The sequence below is a fragment of the Glossina fuscipes genome, unplaced genomic scaffold, assembly GCF_014805625.2.
Source record: "Glossina fuscipes isolate IAEA_lab_2018 unplaced genomic scaffold, Yale_Gfus_2 113, whole genome shotgun sequence".
Taxonomy (NCBI): Eukaryota; Metazoa; Arthropoda; class Insecta; order Diptera; family Glossinidae; genus Glossina; species Glossina fuscipes.
Window position 1 is genome coordinate 378953 of NW_023998456.1, and position 17442 is coordinate 396394.

Sequence of the window (17442 nt, forward strand, 5' to 3'; positions counted from 1 at the left end):
AACAAAAATATCATCTTATTTTTCTGCGAGTTGGCAAATCAACAACAGGTGTTTGAATGTTTTCGTTTGAAAAGTGTTCGAAGTTAATTGAATTATTTAGTTTAGTAGTAAAAACGAAAAAAGTAAATGAAAGAATTCTTTTACAAAAATGCGTAAAAGAAAGTTGAAAAGTAATAATTTAAAAAAATATGAAGTAAAAGTGAAAATCATGGAATAATATAAAATTTAGTTGAAAAGGATCACCTTCTCGCATAACCACTCCACTTATATAAACTATCTCTAACCTGAACGTACAAAATCAAAACAAAAACAAAAGTTTTTCATTTTTGAAGATAAAAAAATGTAAAGAATTTTAGCAGTTTTTTTTTAATTTCTTTTGAAATTACACTTCAAAAGAAGACTTGCCCGCGGATATTTTCTCCTTTGCTTTGTTTCTTATTGCAATGTAGCAATCAGCTGATTTATAGTGCACATTTATCGATAACCAGTTATCGTCAATATTATTATCCTTTAGAACACAAGTACTTGTATAGCAATTGTTTTGAAAAGAATTAAAAAGATATACATATAAAAGAAACAACAAATATTTTCATTGTGTGCAAACAATTTTTAACAGAAATGAGTGAATCTTGCTATTCATCTTGGCTTCTGGAAAAAAGGACCTCACCAGAAGTCTTCCGACTACGCTTAGGTGTTAATAAGATCGGTCGACACTCATCATGTCACGTGCGATTAACTGAACCGACACAAGTATCCCGGTATCATGCTGCTATTTTTGTCTCTCATGATGACAAAAATGTGAAAGTAGTAGATTTGGTAAGGATTTGGATGATTTGGTGGCAAATTAAAAACAGAATCGATATAACAGCTTTTTTAAAATTGTAAGTTAGCTGGAAAATCCAAAAAGTTCTTAAAAATATCAAATTGTAAAGTAAATATATTTCCTCAGAAAATGTAGATATTTTTGAAGATGAAGTCTATTAGAACAGTGACTACCACATTTTATATGTTTTGGTTTAAGAAGTTTATAACACTTTAAAAATATCCTTGTATAAACAGAGATTGTTTTTTTCCAGAAGTCGGTTAATGGTATTTATGTTAATGATGACTTCCATACCGATTGCGGTGTTGATCTGCAGGTGAATGATGTAATTGGCATTGGAGTTTCGGAAAAAGAGCCTTCTGCAGAAGTTGAGTACTCCAAATTACCCATCTTCAAATTGATTTACAAACCCATACGAACTGTGAGTGAAGGCATGGATTCCTTGCCTACAAATAAACTGACTGATTCTAAGAATAATGATGAACAGCCCAGCTGTAGCGTTGCGGTCAAAAAAGAGCAACAACGACAGCATGTAAAGGAGGGAAAGGGTGAAAATATCGTAGATGCAGCGGATGAAGTCGTAATTATTTCAAGTGATGAAGAAGACGGCGAAATAAAAGCAACGATGAATACAAAAGGTGATCATAAAGAAGCAAGCAATCAAAATAATGTTGCTTTAATTCATTTGCCGCTCGAATCGGCATTAAAAAGAGAGTACGTGGAGTCGATTTCTAATGAGTTAGAATCCATTTTTGGAAATATTGCTGGTGATGATGAAATTCAAAATCAATTAAAAGAAATAAATCCATTGATATACAATGGCGTCGTGGGGCGGCCATTATTAATGCCTACCAACTGCGATAAGGTTTTGGTAGATGGACAAATAATTGATTTACGCAACGAAGACAAGAATGATGATATTGAAAAGGATGTACCGCTTCAAATAGTAGAATTGGGAAGACTTCTACCTAATGAAGATTATATGAAATTGAAAAAAATACCTAACAGTCCAAATATATTTGAAAGTTCCAAAGAAGAAGAATCTATGGAGACGACAAATGAAATAATTCAAAACTGTGACAAGTTGGACGAAAATGTTCGCAATCCAAGTCTACCTGATGACGAAGCTTTGAAAGATTATATAGTTAATGATAATAAGGACGATGATGAAGAATTCATGTTTTCTCAAACAGTGATAAATGGTATGAAAGCTGATCTTGATGATAACGATGACTTCCAGGATCACGATGAGGAACAGGATCCACCAGCAAGGGATAATTTGGTAAGAGTTAAGCAAGAGCCGGGCATTCAAGTTGACAATAGTTCAGCTATTTTGGCTAAACCGGCTAACTATGTAGATCCTAATATATGCTGGGATATTAGTGACGACGAAGAAAATGACGATGAAAATTTGCGAATGTGGTCGAAACGTCTTCTTTCACAAAGTTTCTCTCAAGTGTTTGAATTAAGTGAAAAATTATCAGATGAACAAGTAGATACAGATCGAGAAGAGAACCAATTCAGAATAAATATCGAGCATGAACATGATGATATCTTTAATCAAAGTGATATAGACGAGGAAAAACTGAAAGAAGAAATGTTTTTCGCTATCGATAAAACATTGAAAGGATCTGGCATTAAAACAACTACAGATAATCAAACCAGGTCAAGGGAAGAAAATATGAATAGAATGAACAAAGTCAGAGCAAATGAAGAGAAAGACTTACTGGATTCACCCGTTATAGGAAGAGCTAATTCGAAAACTAGGAGGCTTGCAATATTATCGTCAGAAGATGAATGTGAAGAAAAATTAAAAGGAGATGCGCCAGGAAAAACAACTAATAAAAAGGCACAATTAAGCGGTCGAAAACAGATACCACCAGTTATAGAAGCTCCTAGATTACCCAAGCACAGAAACAAACTACGTGGCGTTTCAGCGGCACCATCTTCCAAAAACTCTACAAAAAAACCAAAAAGTAATTATTTAGAGGTGGGAAAAACGATGTGTAATGAAAAACCAAAGGTAGACTTAAGCCGGAACCACCTCCAAATGTGGGAACACGTCAAGGGCAGAGAAAAATGTGATGCCAAACAATTGAAAGAATATCGCAAAGAACGTCTTAAGCAGTTGGCTGAGAAGCAAAAAAATCACTGTAAAGAGAATTTAAAACGAAAGCATTCTCAGGATAATAATAATGAAGCAACGGCAGGCAAAAAAGTTAAAGTAAAATTGACTAAAGTTAATCGGGGAGCTTTTCTAGCTCAAGAAGATACTAAATCAAAAATTACCAAAGAAGAAATTCAAAAAAAGTGCCATAACAGCAAACCACCCACGAAGTCAGGTGCAAAGCACAATCTAGAACGTCGTAGAAGTTTAAATTTTGAGACTTTTTCTCAACAAATTTCCAAACCAGATGAGTTTCTCAATAAAGAAAGAAAGAAAAAGGAGGGGAACAAAAATCATGGAAAAAAAGAAAAACCAACATCAACACCTGCGAGACGACATTCATTAAATGAACAGATAGAAAAAAGAAAAAATAGCAAGACCGTTCCTGCTTGTAAAGAGACTTTGGCTGCTCGTGCTTTACGCACTACCAATAAAGTTACGTTTGCTTCAATGGAGAGAGACTTAATTAAGTCCATGGAAAGTACCCGCAAACTTGCGATGGCGAACAAGCAAATTTTAAAAACAGCACCCACTGCTTCTACTGCTGTTGTTACTTCAAGTACACCTTTCCTGGACGCTTTCAAAGAGGCAACAATTCAAAACGCAGCTTCAACTGACATTGCCAAAAAAGACAAACCAAAAAAAAAAGTGCGCTTCAATGATGTACCTATTTACCATTACATTGAACCTACAGCGGGCGCCATTCGCAAGGTTGTTGATAAAGATTTCTTGCCACGGACTACCCATAGAGACCGATTTGAAATGTTAAGTTCACAATTTCGTATAATCGACCATACTGATAAAATTATTACCGACATTCTAACCTGGAGCAATGATTGGCTGATCAAAAGAAGTGCTGCCGCCGCGGCTCAGATAGTAAGCCCAATGCCAAGACAGTTCAGTACATTTGATCATTATAAAAGGTTGTGTTTGCGCCTAGAGCATTTATTTCATCAACTAATAATTATAAACACTTTGCAGAACTTTACTCTCGTTGATGCAATTGGAGTTTATGAGCAAATTGCAGCGTGAATACGAGCATACAGCTGGCGCTAAGCAATTTCGTGTGAAGTTAGAAAGCGTTACCCCAACGGACAACGGACTCTTAATGCTTGCAACAACATGTAAGCGTCTTAAAAATTTTATCTAAACGTATGAATTTCGCTCTTGAATCTCTATTTCATTACTATGTTGCTTTACTTGCCTATGCATTATCTTAAAGCAGATATTATTCATTTTAGTATTAGATATATTACCACTGAATGTGTTTTAATAACCGACATTTTAGAAAGTCCTAATTGACGCTAAAAGTGAAAGTATTAAAATTATTTATTCTTCTTATACCGCACACTTATGGAATATCGAGTTTCTGCGATAACACCGTAGGGACCTAAAATACTACTACATACCTACCTCCTTTACTATATTGATTAATTCAGAATCGTGTTCTGAATCGATCTAAGTTAGCCGGCCCTCTCTGTCCGTCTGATGTCTGTCCAGGTGGCTTGTGTTTAACTTACAAGTCACAATTTTTGAGATATTGGTACACTGAACATGCCTTTGTCCAAGGACGAACCCTGCTGAAAATACCTCGGCCTATGTACCAGGACCGTGAACTGCAGAGATTTCACTGATGAACCCTTCATTAAGAGGCAAAGATGTACCAGTAGTCAGAACAGAACTGAATAGATTTCAAAACCATACATGTTATATGGATCTTTGTATTTGAATAACATCAGCACTGATTTGCTATTAGAGAATGTAACGAATTGTTTTCATGTTATTGGATTTAGCAAAAAACTCAGCCTATCTGACAAGACGGTGCTCAATAAAAAAGATAGGTCTTCCAACACTTTGAATTTACTTAAGAGTATCTCTGAATAGCTGACTATCGAAAAGCTGGATGTCCCAGAATTTACCGAACCGTCGGTGCCATACATTCGGAAATCGTTTTCTGGGTAAAAGCTAAACTTTTGCAAATATACAGCTCGAATATATGAGAGAGGCGAATTGCTTTTAGAGTTAGCTGCAGACTTGGGGATATTCAGATCGATTTTGCATTTGGAATGCGTCAAATTTCCAAAGGTAATGGCTTTCACTTTCTTGAAAATGTGATAAAATTTCTTGTAGCAGCTTGCGTAACTGTCAGAGACTTCATTACATTTGGCGAGCACCGTTCTGAAGAAAGAAGGTTTAAAGATTTTTACTTTTAAAAGTTGCTTTGCAGTTAGCAGATAGGCCTTCTTTGAAACTGGTAGTCCACTCGAAATGAATCTTAGAATGAGTATAGCCGTCGAGAGAGAGAGAGACTAGTACAATGTCTTAGAAGTGAGTGATGAAAAGTTTGTAGTTTTTTGATTATGTAATCCGGAAAGTTACATGAAATCGAATATGTATATTCTATGCGGGTTATTCTAGCGGGTTATAGTTTACGACTTCCAAATCAGACACATTCTTGTCAGATTAAAAAATCTCTCAAATGACGGCAAAGTCAACACTTTTAGAGTTAAGAGGAAAGTACAGAGTGAGCAATCATGCTGGGGATTTATCACATTTAACACAGCAGGTTGCTTTGTTCTTACAGAATTTGGCGATGTGACCAAGTCTGCCACTGGGACTGCAAAAGTTGAATTTACCGCTTCTGCGGATTTCTTTTCCCTTAAAGCTAATTTTAACATTGTTGGTGAAATACCTGGGGATATATGCCTTTGCGCTTTTCGATGAGCAGTCACCATTCTTTAAAAAATTTCTCGGCATTTTGAGCGTTGTCAAAAAGAAGATTAGCCTTGCCATTATTAATTGTCCTGAGAAGAAATGGTGAGAGTTAAGACGAACTCGTTTCCCATGATCGGTTTTATTTCCTTCAATGAACACGTAAATATCACCTAAAACGTCACTGTCACCAAAGTTTAGTTGCTCAAAAGAAACGCTTCAATTGTTCGAAGCCAGATTACTGTCAACATAACTGACGAAGATTTCTCATAATTACTGACTTTCATTTAGGAAGAGTTTTTTTCTAAGCCTCTGCAAATTTTTTAAAATCGTCTGTTTTTAGAATCGTATCTAATTCCTCAGCTGTTCAGGGGGCGGGCAACTTTTGGTTTTCGTGGTAGCTTAAACACTAGAAAACACATAACCGATTTTTAAGAACTAGCAGGGAAGGACAACGTTAAAAGGATTCGATGAAACTGAAAAAAACGGACAAAGGTTTTGAGAGTTCAGAAGATCGGGAAGATGCACTCTTCAACCGCCACTTAAGTGTCCAAGGTAACGAAAACACTCAAAGTAGATTATGCAGGGATAAGATTGGAAGCAGCAGTTAGCGCTTGTTTATAAAAAGGTTAAGGAGCGAGAATTTTTTTTTTTTACAAAAATCTTAAAGCTCAAGCAGAGTTGGCTATGGTTTTCTGTGTAATAATGGTTTTCTAATGGGTCTCGCACGGATGTCGTGTATACTGATTTTCGTAAAGCGTTTAACTTGGCTTTAACTTAGTTAACCATTGATCTTCAAACTCCATGCCTCTGACACGAAATAGGTAAGCTCTTATCTGGATAACGGATTATTTAGCGCTCTGTTCAACTTCATCACCTCGAGTGAATTTCCTGCTACGTCTGAGGTGTAGGGCATCTAATTGGCTATAGCATTCTTACTTGTTTTTCGAATGAATTGTATTAAGAGCAAATGTCTGCAGTTGCATCTCGTGAAACACATGTTAGTTACAAATACATTTTATAATAATAATATCGGTAGATGAAAAATGCCTGCAGAATGAAACCAAACTACTTCATGGTTTTGGTAGAGGGTGGCAATAAAATGTGATTAAAATTATATTCGTTACAATTACAGATACGTATCAACACTCCTATGAAGCAGCTTACTCCCGTTACGATGTTGTTATATTGGACATTCCAGAATTACAGAAGGAAACATTTGCTTACGTCTCAAGAAACCATAAAAGAGGCGGTAAGTATTAGGAGTGGCCTAGCAATTAGGATCAATATTATGAAGTAAGTTCTAATTATTTTCACAGGCAATGTTAGTACAATAATATTCGAGATTATACCTGTTAAAATGCTTCCATGGAAATTGTCAAACGATACCAAAGAATTGATTGTACGACCCGTGATTGATAATGTACGCGTCGAATTCGGGTCATTTAACGCTGTGTATCAGCTGGAGAGTACGCCTCTATTCAGAAAGGTTTTATATCCTTTAGAATTACTGAACGGTAAATTACCTCCTAAAAGGAATATTGTTTATAAAGCTTGCGATCGTTTTTTAAATGAAAGGCAAAAGCAAGTACTGCTAAGTACTTATACACGTATTATCGATGAAACGACACCCAACATAACGTTGATTCAAGGGCCACCAGGCACTGGTAAATCGCAAGTAATTGCCAATTTAGCTTTGCAGACATTATATGGCGAAGAGGTTCGTTACTTAGATAGGAAAATTTTAATATGTGCTCAAAGCAATGCAGCGGTAGATGTGATTGCCGGTAAATTGTACGAAATTAGCTTAAGGATGCGTGTAGAAACTCGTTTTCGTCTAATACGTTTCGGCAATTCGGATAAGATAAGTCCATATGTTCAGCCAGCAGTTTTGAAAAACGTGGTGATACGCGATCAGATGAAAAAGTTATCGAAATGGAAATGCAATGGGACCAATGGAGAAGATTTGCAAAAACAAGTTTTCCAACTTGAAGCGGAAATTGCCAATGCTCGTATTAGCACAATCTCTGGCACCGTTGAAGAGGACAAATTGAAAGAAAAAATACGCCAACTCGAACTAGCGAAAAGCATCATGAAAGGTTCAATGCGCCCCGACGATGAACAAAGGATGTTTTCATGGTATTTAAGTAATGCGCACATTGTATGTGCCACTTTATCAAGTTGTGTTCGATTAACAAAGTAAGTTTTTAACTAAAAGCATTTTTTGTTCTTGTTGTTTTCTTAGATAAAGAAATTTTATTAATTCTAGTTACGTAAACTTCTTCGATGTTTGCATAATTGATGAAGCAACCCAATGTATAGAACCTTGGACTTTAGTACCGTTGAGGTTTTTAATCACTTCTCTGGTATTAGTAGGTGACACGCAACAATTGCCGGCCACGGTATTATCGCAGGTAACTTGTAACTTTGTCGGTTTCCATATGTAATAACTCTGTATGAAGATGAAAACTCTTTATTTAGAAAGCAGATGACCTCGGTTTAAGTACGTCAATGTTTACACGTATTCAGAATTGCTTGGACAATGCAATAAATAGTACCAATCTCATAAATTATAATTACATCGTTAGCGGTTTAAATGTGCAATATCGCATGCATCCGGAAATATGCAAATGGCCGAATTTATACTTCTATAAAAACAATTTAATTGACGGTGCAAATACTCGTAAACTGCAGACGCCAATAAAGTCATTTGTTATGTTAAGTTTGGATTATACACAAAACGATCATGGCGGCGACGGTAAAATCTCTAATAGCATGGAAGCCGAATTCGTAGCGAAGTTATTAAAAGCTTTAGATGATTACATACCAAATAAATCGAATAGTTACGGTGTAATTACTCCGTACGCTCAACATCGTCAAACATTAAATACAGCCATAAAGTAAGAATATAATGTTATTACTTTCTCATACAGCCCTCACCAGATATGCATATAAACATAATTTTTCAAATCATTCTGCCAGCCTTTCAATTGTTGAACTTCTAAAGACCCTAAAAACTAGCACAGAGGGATTTCATATATATTCTTAATATAACTCCACATCCACTTCGAAAATGTGTGCGATTCGCCCCTTAAATATTTTAATATCAATCAATTTTTCCATCAATAAATTAAGGTGGATAGCAGATGTCTATTCAAAAATGTGCCTTTCCAAGATTAGGATTCAGAAAGAGTCGCAGCACTATGTGACGTCAACACGAACTGATTTGATTCTATGGCATATATCCTACAGATCAGCTTCGTAAATTTGGCAGTTTCAGGGGGATTCCGGATTGAAGGCGTCGATCACGTCGAAATGCAAAGTTCCTCAATGTCCCTCCCCACTTGTTGTACAAGGGCACATCCGCGTGTACACTAAACCCATAAGTATTTGGGATAGAGCCATCTTTTAGCATATCGAAAGATTTCCGAATCGATTTAAGTTTGTCTGTCCATCTGATGTCTGTCTTTGTATTATTGTATTCAACTTGGTCGCAACTTTTGCGATATTTGGATAAGGCTTGATATACCGAAATATAATGTTTTTACTTTTTTAAATTTTGGTAATATTTTTATACCATAGATCCATGGGCCTTAGCAACATCATGGTGAACACAATCGATTCATATCAGGGTCTTGAAAAGGATGTCATCATAATTTCAAATGCTCGTACAAGTGGTATTGGCTTTCTCGCTAGCCCTCAAAGGCTGAACGTAGCCATAACTAGACCGAAAAAGTGTTTAATATTATGCGGAAATTTTAAAAATTTGGAGGTAATTATTTGAATCGTTTTTTAGGGCATCGCTTTAAGAAAAACCACGTTTTTATTTTTAGACCGTACCTGCTTGGCGTTCATTGCTAGACAGTGCTCGTGAACGTAAATTGTTCTATGAAATAAGCCCCGATTGTATCTATGATATACAGGCTAATGTCATTGAAAAAATTAAACTGAAGAAGCCTTTACAAGAAACTAATAGCAATTGACAACATTGTTGAACATATTTTTGCAGTATTTAGTTAAAAACGAATTCCAAAGTTTATATATTTTTAGAAAATTTAAATAATTTTATGTATTACTACATACAAACGCTTCATATTATGAAAGATACAGGATAAATTGCATTTTATTATGTATATAATAACGCTTTGCGTTTTCGGATGACAATAGCAATCTAAAATTTTTTAGATATTAGGGTTTGATTATTCCAATATATTCGCAAATTTCAATATCTTCCAATGATACTCACTATTAAAGTGTATCGTAAACATTATCATAACGATGAAAAATCTGTTAACAGTTTTCGTTTTCAATACTTATGTTCGATTTTTTTCAACTTTGCAAAGAATATTTGATAGACGCAGATGTACTTTGTGGAATTAATTTTCCGTTTCATTTCACTTTGACACAACTAACGGGGATTAGTTTTCGGTTTGGTACAACTTAATGGAATTATTTTCCACTTTATGCTCGTGTTCGGTTTTTGTAATACGTGTTTTTTTGTTTTTTTTAATATGCGCAGCGTTTAATCAGTTCAAGGCATTCGGCATAGGATCTACATTAGTTTCCTTTAACAATATTATTAGTTTACCGACTATTCAACTTATCTTAGCGTAGCGGAAATGAGTATTTTGTTGCATATCGTTTTTCAAATCGATCGCTTTCGAATAAAATTTAGCTCACGAGTGGCTGATACCTGATTTATTTTGTACTTACGTTCTTATAATGTTAAGCTTTTACGATTGAGCTCCCATTGTACATATTTCTTCTTTTGCAAACATTTTATGTCAAATGGAAAATAAATCAACAAATACATTTGAAAATTATTTCATTGGCTAAGGCTTTTTTGCTGATTTTTTACATTCATATTTTTATGTAAATAATACTTTTAAAAGACGGCTGTATGCATTGGTCGGATTGGGCCAGATTCAGGAGATCCATTTTTTTTTCTCTTTTTTTTTTGTGACAGTGTCTCCTATTCGTGTAATGGGGGGAACGGTCAGAAAAAAGGGATGAAATAGAAGGACGTAGTTAGAAGCCGCAGTCTAGTAGGGGCTCAATCGGCAACTTTTAAGACTCTGTCGACTGAGCCGTAATTATAGCTACGACCAAAGGAAACTCTACCGCTTTTCAGATGTCAAGCCGCGAACACGTACCCAAGATGCTGACGTTAATCAAAAAACTGTTTCAAGCCCATCCGTCACCTGGAAGTTTTGGTTCCTTCGTCAGCAAGGCTTGTAAAAATCTTGTAAAAATTTTTGCAAAAGTGAGATTGCACCATGTTGAAAACGGCTACGGATTTAAAATTTAGTCTGAAGGCGGATACATAAGTTACGATTCTCCATCTTTTCATGGCAGTTAGAGAAGACGTAAATTCGGAACATATCCAAAAGAAATCCCCGTAACACAATTGTCGATTTTTATTTCAGAAACTTGGATAACACGTGGGTTAAGAAATGTAGTCACTTGAGTAGCATCGTTGATCGTTGACACCAAATCTCTATATCACACACAATAAAATTACAATATTAAAAAATTGTTGTTAGAGTTCTCTTAAGAATTTATTTCGTGTTTACACATATTAATTTATTCAATATATTTTAAACGTCCGCAACAACTAATGTCTTTTCTTTTTCTCTCAATAACAAACTGAATTGCGTAAGAAATGCATTATCGTCTTTACGTAAGGCATGTCTTTACTCTATGCATAATTCGGGGAACCCCATTCGTATACGCATATAATCGAATCTAACTGGATTGTAAAAAGCATAACGCGACGTTACAATGCATATCTGTGAAGAGTGATAGTGAAAAAATTCATAGAAATATCAAAAAAAAAAAAAAAGAAAAATCCATAAAAAAATCATAGAAAGAGAAAATCACAGTTCGTGTAAAAAGATATATTTTTTTTTCATTTCAGCTTGTGTTTAATCATATTTCGTGTAAAAAATTCATTGAAAAAGAGAGTTAGATGGACTTTTTATGCTTTTATGACAACTCTGTCTCGCAGTATAGTCGTCTATATTTTATTTCGGCAATTAATATTTTAATTTTTTGTTGAATTTCGTGGCTATTCTGCCTTATAGTGTGTGAATTTATAATATACTTTGAGAAGAAAGTGAGTGAATTCAAAGTAAAAGAAATATTTTTCCTTTACGCTTTGGTTCATTTGATTTTTGCAAACAAAAATTTTGAGCTCTGATATAAATCTCTCTTTTTTTTTTGTTTTCTCTCTTTTTCTCTGTTATTTTTTCGCTGTTTGTAGTTTGTGTTGCTATTGATCTCTCGTTACAGTGTCAACGTAACAGGGAAGTTTTGCACAAATTGGTTGATAAATTTTTATATTCAGGATTTTTTTAGTGATTTGTGTGTCTGTTCTTCATAATCCACAACTGTCTTTTTGACTGGACATGGAGTGTTTACATACACCTTCTCCACACCCGGATTCTGATAGATTCGTTTCTTGTTGGCTCTGCGAGCGCTTTGGTCATGCAAAGTGTGCCGGTATTCTCGGCCGTGCTGCTGACGCAGTCGCTGACCCGTCTAAAGGCTTAAGATGGTCATGTCCTGACTGTAGGCGGCGGGACATTGATTTTTATAAACTTTTCACGGAGACCCGTTGTGGTTTCTCGGCATTGAGTAGAAATCTCGGCTCCTTGTGGGAAAAGTTTGAGCTCATTAAGTCTAGGTTTGATGAGTGTCGTTTTATTGGATACTCATCTTCTACTCTTAGCGTAGCGTGTGGAACGTCACCTCTGGCTTTCTCCAAATCTGATTCGTTGGTACAAGTTACCGCTCCCTCTAACTCTAAAATGAACAGTAATGTTTCCGATATTGCTGAGTCGGTTGGTGGCAAAACAGTTACAAACAAGCCGGCAAGTCCTTCTGTTTTAAGCTACGCTGAAGTGGCAAGGGTATCTCCGCCCAGAGCCGCCACTCACTCTAATCAAGCGCCATCGCCTAAAAGTAATGAAGAGAAAAATAAATCATCCTCTCCTCCTGGCTGTTCGCGTGTGAATGCTGGTCACCAGACTGGGCAAGTCTCACAAGCTGCCGGTGCAAGGGCGATAACCCCATCTATATTCTCCCCAACTCGAAACTCTCCTACCGTGAACCCCACTCCTGTTCCAGATAATGACATTTGCTTGACGGCAGTTCCTCCCAGAAAAGCATTATTTGTGTCAAGACTGGCACCTGAAACATCGGTGGATAACATAAAAAGTTATCTGGCGACGAAAGTCCCATCAGTCAACTTAAAGCGTGTTAGCATCTTCAAAATGGCTCCTTCTCAAGCTAGGGCAATCTCCTCTTTTAAAATATTAGTTCCGACTGAAAACAGTGATATGTTGTTAAACAAATCACTTGTCTTGTCGCCTTCAAAAAACTAATTGTTTCTTCAGGCCCACTATCTCTCATTTATCAAAATGTTAGGGGCCTAAATTCGAAAATTCATTCAACTTTTCTAAATTCAGTGAGCACGGAATGTTTCTGTTTGGCCTTTACTGAAACTTGGCTAAAACCCGATCTTCATTCGTCGGAACTTTTTCATAATTCTTTCCAAGTATTTAGAAATGATCGAGGGAATCGCATTGGTGGTGGTGTATTAATTGCCATATCTGCGTCAGTCCCGTCCAATTTAATTGAATTTCCCACTTCTCCTGACGTTGAATTTATCGCTATTCGTGCGAATATGCCTGATAAACATCTATTTATAACTGCTCCTATATTCCCCCAAATTCTGATATCTCCATTTACAAGAAACACGCTGCCCTCATTTGTGAAGTGGCCAAGCGGTCTAGACCCACCGATTTGGTTGTTGCATTGGGTGACTTCAATTTGCCTCAAGTCACTTGGTGTAACACTGATAATTCTGGCTGTTTGGTTACTATTTCAACGTCTGATAGGGCTGTTGTGTTCTTTAGTGAATTGTTTGATCATAATTTGGGTCAATATAATCGTACCCCTAATTGTAATGGTAGACTGCTTGATCTCTGCTTTGCCAATTTTCCCGAGCTTTACGTAAATCGTTGTCCACCTTTTAGTTTACCTGAGGATCCTTATCATCCATCAATATGCATTTCCTTTCATCGTATGAATGATGGTTTGTTGAAATGCCTTAATGTGCCAAATCAAACTTTTTAAAATAATTATTATGATTTTCATAAAATCAATATTGTATTACTAAAACATCGTCTTTCACATTTGACGCTTGATTTCTCAACCGGTAGTATTGAAAGCTTATTGTCATCGTTCTACAACACATTAAATCTAGCTATTGCTGCATCTGTTCCGATCAAGCATTGTCGATCTCGAAGCAGGTGTCCCCCGTGGTTTAATAAGACAATTAAATATCACAAGAATAGAAAAAACTCGCTATTCAAAAAATATTCGAAAAGTGGCCCGGCGCTCGACTATGTCGCTTACTCGGTGGCGAGGCATAGATTTAACTCCCTCAACCATCATTATTACTGCAGATACCTTCAGTTCATTAAATCCTCTCTGTTTGCTAATCCTAAATTCTTCTTTAAATTTGTTAACTCTAAAAGAAAAATTTCCACATATCCCTCTCATGTTTCTTTTAATGGCTCCGATTCCTCGGATGATTTTGAAATCTCAAATCTATTTGCTGAGTATTTCCGACGTAACTTTTCGATTGCTAATTTCGATTTATCAGCAAACTACCGATATCCTATAACTAACTCGGTTTCAATACCTAACTTGGTTATTTCGGAAGATGACGTTTTTAAAGGGTTGAGTTCTCTAAAATACAGTTGTTCGCCTGGACCTGATGGAATTCCATCATGTGTACTTAAATCTTGCGCTGTCGAGTTATGTGGTGTGATCTCAAAGATTTTTAACATGTCCTTGTATTTAGGTGTTTTCCCTTCATGTTGGAAGAGTTGTTTCCTTATTCCTATCCACAAGAGTGGAAGTAGACAATTTGTTGAGAACTACAGAGGCATAGCCAAGTTGAGTGTCTTGCCCAAGTTGTTCGAGCGTATTGTGACTCAGCATTTGGCCTTTGCCATTAATTCGTATATTTCTCCGCACCAGCACGGCTTTGGGAAAGGGTGATCTACAGTCACCAACTTGTTAGAGTTTACCTGTCATGTTTTCAAGGCTTTTTCTAGTGGCTCTCGCACAGATGTTATTTACACTGATTTAAGCAAAGCATTTGATATGGTTAACCATAGACTACTTATCTTTAAACTCCAAGCCTCTGGTTTCCCACCCTAGTTAGTGAAATGGATAAGCTCTTATCTGCACAATAGATCCTTCAGGGTTTTGTTTAACTTCATCACCTCGGATGAATTCCCCGTTACGTCTGGCGTACCTCAAGGAACTCACTTAGGTCCCATTTTATTTAGTTTATACATTAACGATCTCCCATCGGTGGTTAATTCCAGCCAGATCTTAATGTATGCTGATGATGTGAAACTGTTTTCTTCCTTCTCTGTTGAATCGCAATCACATCAGCTTCAAGGTGATTTAGATAATTTTGTTGCATGGTGCTCTTTGAATCTCCTGCAACTAAATCTGAGTAAATGTAAGAAGCTTTCATTCTCAAGAAGAAAGTCATTCATTATTCAGTATTTCATAGATTCGCATAAGTTGGAGGACGTCGATTCGATCAGAGATTTAGGCGTTCTATTTGACCATAGGTTACGTTTTAACTTACATATTGAGCTCTCGATTAGCAAAGCTAGGTCCGCACTTGGTTTTATAAAAAGGTGGTCCAAAGAGCTTGATGATCCCTACATTACGAAAAGGCTGTACATACGTTTGTTTAGACCCATACTCGAGTATGCCTCAGTTGTGTGGTCTCCTTCGTATAGGCGCAACGTAGATTCAATTGAATCTGTTCAAAAGCAGTTCTTGCTGTTTGCCCTTAGACATTTGGGTTGGGATCCGGTTGCCTCTCTTCCTCCGTATGAAAATAGATTGCTTCTGCTGTCCCTACCGTCTCTTGAGAAACGTAGGTTTGTTCTTGGCGTTTCTTTTCTAATTAAAGTAATAAATGGTGCCATTGACTCGCCTTCATTACTTGGTGAAATAAGCTTTAATGTCACTAACCGCTTCTCTAGGCACTTTATCTTGGTTAACCTTAGTCAGTGTAAGTTTAATTATGAGCTGCTCAATCCGCTCAGAGTCGTTTGCAAGAACCTAAATGACGTCTATCACTTATTCTCGTTATCGGACTCTTTAAAGTCCATTAAAGCAACATTGCTTAATACGCGCGATTTACCTATGTCGTATTTAAACTAGCTTTAATCCTTAAAAAGTCGTCACGTTTCGAAAATGAATTATTGACAATTTATTATCGGTTGCCAGGCTTATGGATGTTTGCGATGGTTTAGGGGTTCATTTGCAATTTGGTCCTGTACCGGTTGTAAGTGTGGCCCTATGCTGATAGTGTACATGCTTTTTTTTCTTTTTCTTTTTTTTCTTCTTATTTGTTTTATTATACTTATACTAAATTTTATTATTAATTAATATAAGTTTTGCATTAAGAGCCAATTGAACTCGACTGTTATTTGTTTAGTTGAGTTTCTAGTATAAGTAGAATAAATAAATAAATAAAATAAATAAATAAATGATATATTCGTAACTTCTGCCGGTTATTTGCTATACTTGCGCTTACACCTGCATTAATAAACCTTATAATGCAGATTGAGTTTAGATTCTGGATTCATTAAACACAATAAAAAGATGCAATCGGCGGGGGTAGAATCTCACAAACCCAGCACTATGCTCTTCGCATTCTACTCTCCAAGTTCTTTTATTTGATACCCATAGTGCTGGTGTTATTAAGAAAAAAGGAACCACAGTGTCCACCATTTCCGTTTTGATAGTAACCCATTTTTAGATAATATATCTTTATTTGAGAAATGTACAAAATAGTTTTAAACATTCTGTCTTCTGTCGCCGTACAATAGATAAGCATAAAACCTCAAAAAAGTGAAAAAAATAATATTTAATTACTTGTAACTTTGTGTGGGCGTGGTCGATTGTTTCCACTTTTGGACATAAAGAGAAAGGCGCTTCTTTTGTTCACAAAACTGGAGCTGCGTTCAATTTACGTTCAACTGCGGGTTTCTGCTCTAACCAATGTTTCTACCAAATTTTTTGCGATCAAGAGAGTGCCAACTGCACGGACACACAGGCGGACAAACATGGCTTACTCAGCTCAGAATTTCACGCTGATCAAGAATATATATACTTTATAGGACCTTTGAAGCACCCATCTTACAGTGGAGGGTTTAAAAAAACCATTTGCGTTTCAACGGGATAAAATATGAGCATTGAATCAAATGCTTCTTTTTTATCACATCAACTAATCTAATCATATTGCAATTGCGAGCTCTTGGATGTGGGCAAGAAGATTGAATTTTTTAATTGAACTCGCAGACCTTGGGTCTGAATGTGAAAGTGAGGATAACTCAAAAGAGAACACCGCTGTCGGTGTGGAAACAATCAAACAATTGAAGTAGTCGCAGACGCTTTAGATGCCAATGTTGAAGTGACAAGCGTACCTAAAAAATATAATATAATATAATATAATATACACTTATTTTATAAATCGGCACAATATTCGTCAATATGAATAATGCCATTGAATTATGAAACACCAATTTTAAAGAATTTGGGAAATGCGGTTAAGAAAATAAATATGTACTAGAAATCAATTCGTATGATTAGTATGCCCATGAGCGCACATGGACAGACGGGCAAAACTCACTGA

The 17442-nt window shown here is 36.1% G+C and overlaps 1 protein-coding gene across 3 annotated transcripts in view; it reads left to right on the forward strand.

The window, feature by feature from the left end:
• Window positions 1-226: 226 nt before the first annotated feature.
• Window positions 227-17442, forward strand: part of LOC119639721 — a 22618-nt gene continuing 5402 nt past the window's right edge. Inside the window, exons 1-9 of one of the 3 annotated variants that reach the window (XM_038037334.1) lie at window positions 227-816; window positions 1077-3913; window positions 3972-4114; window positions 6838-6954; window positions 7022-7901; window positions 7972-8116; window positions 8184-8602; window positions 9285-9474; window positions 9536-10508. In XM_038037334.1, coding sequence (XP_037893262.1) covers window positions 619-816; window positions 1077-3913; window positions 3972-4114; window positions 6838-6954; window positions 7022-7901; window positions 7972-8116; window positions 8184-8602; window positions 9285-9474; window positions 9536-9685 — 5079 coding nt within the window. In that variant the 5' untranslated portion in view covers window positions 227-618 and the 3' untranslated portion in view covers window positions 9686-10508. Of the gene's footprint in view, window positions 817-1076; window positions 3914-3971; window positions 4115-6837; window positions 6955-7021; window positions 7902-7971; window positions 8117-8183; window positions 8603-9284; window positions 9475-9535; window positions 10509-17442 lie in introns of those variants that run through there. The other 2 variants (XM_038037335.1, XM_038037336.1) reach the window with 2 other exon arrangements.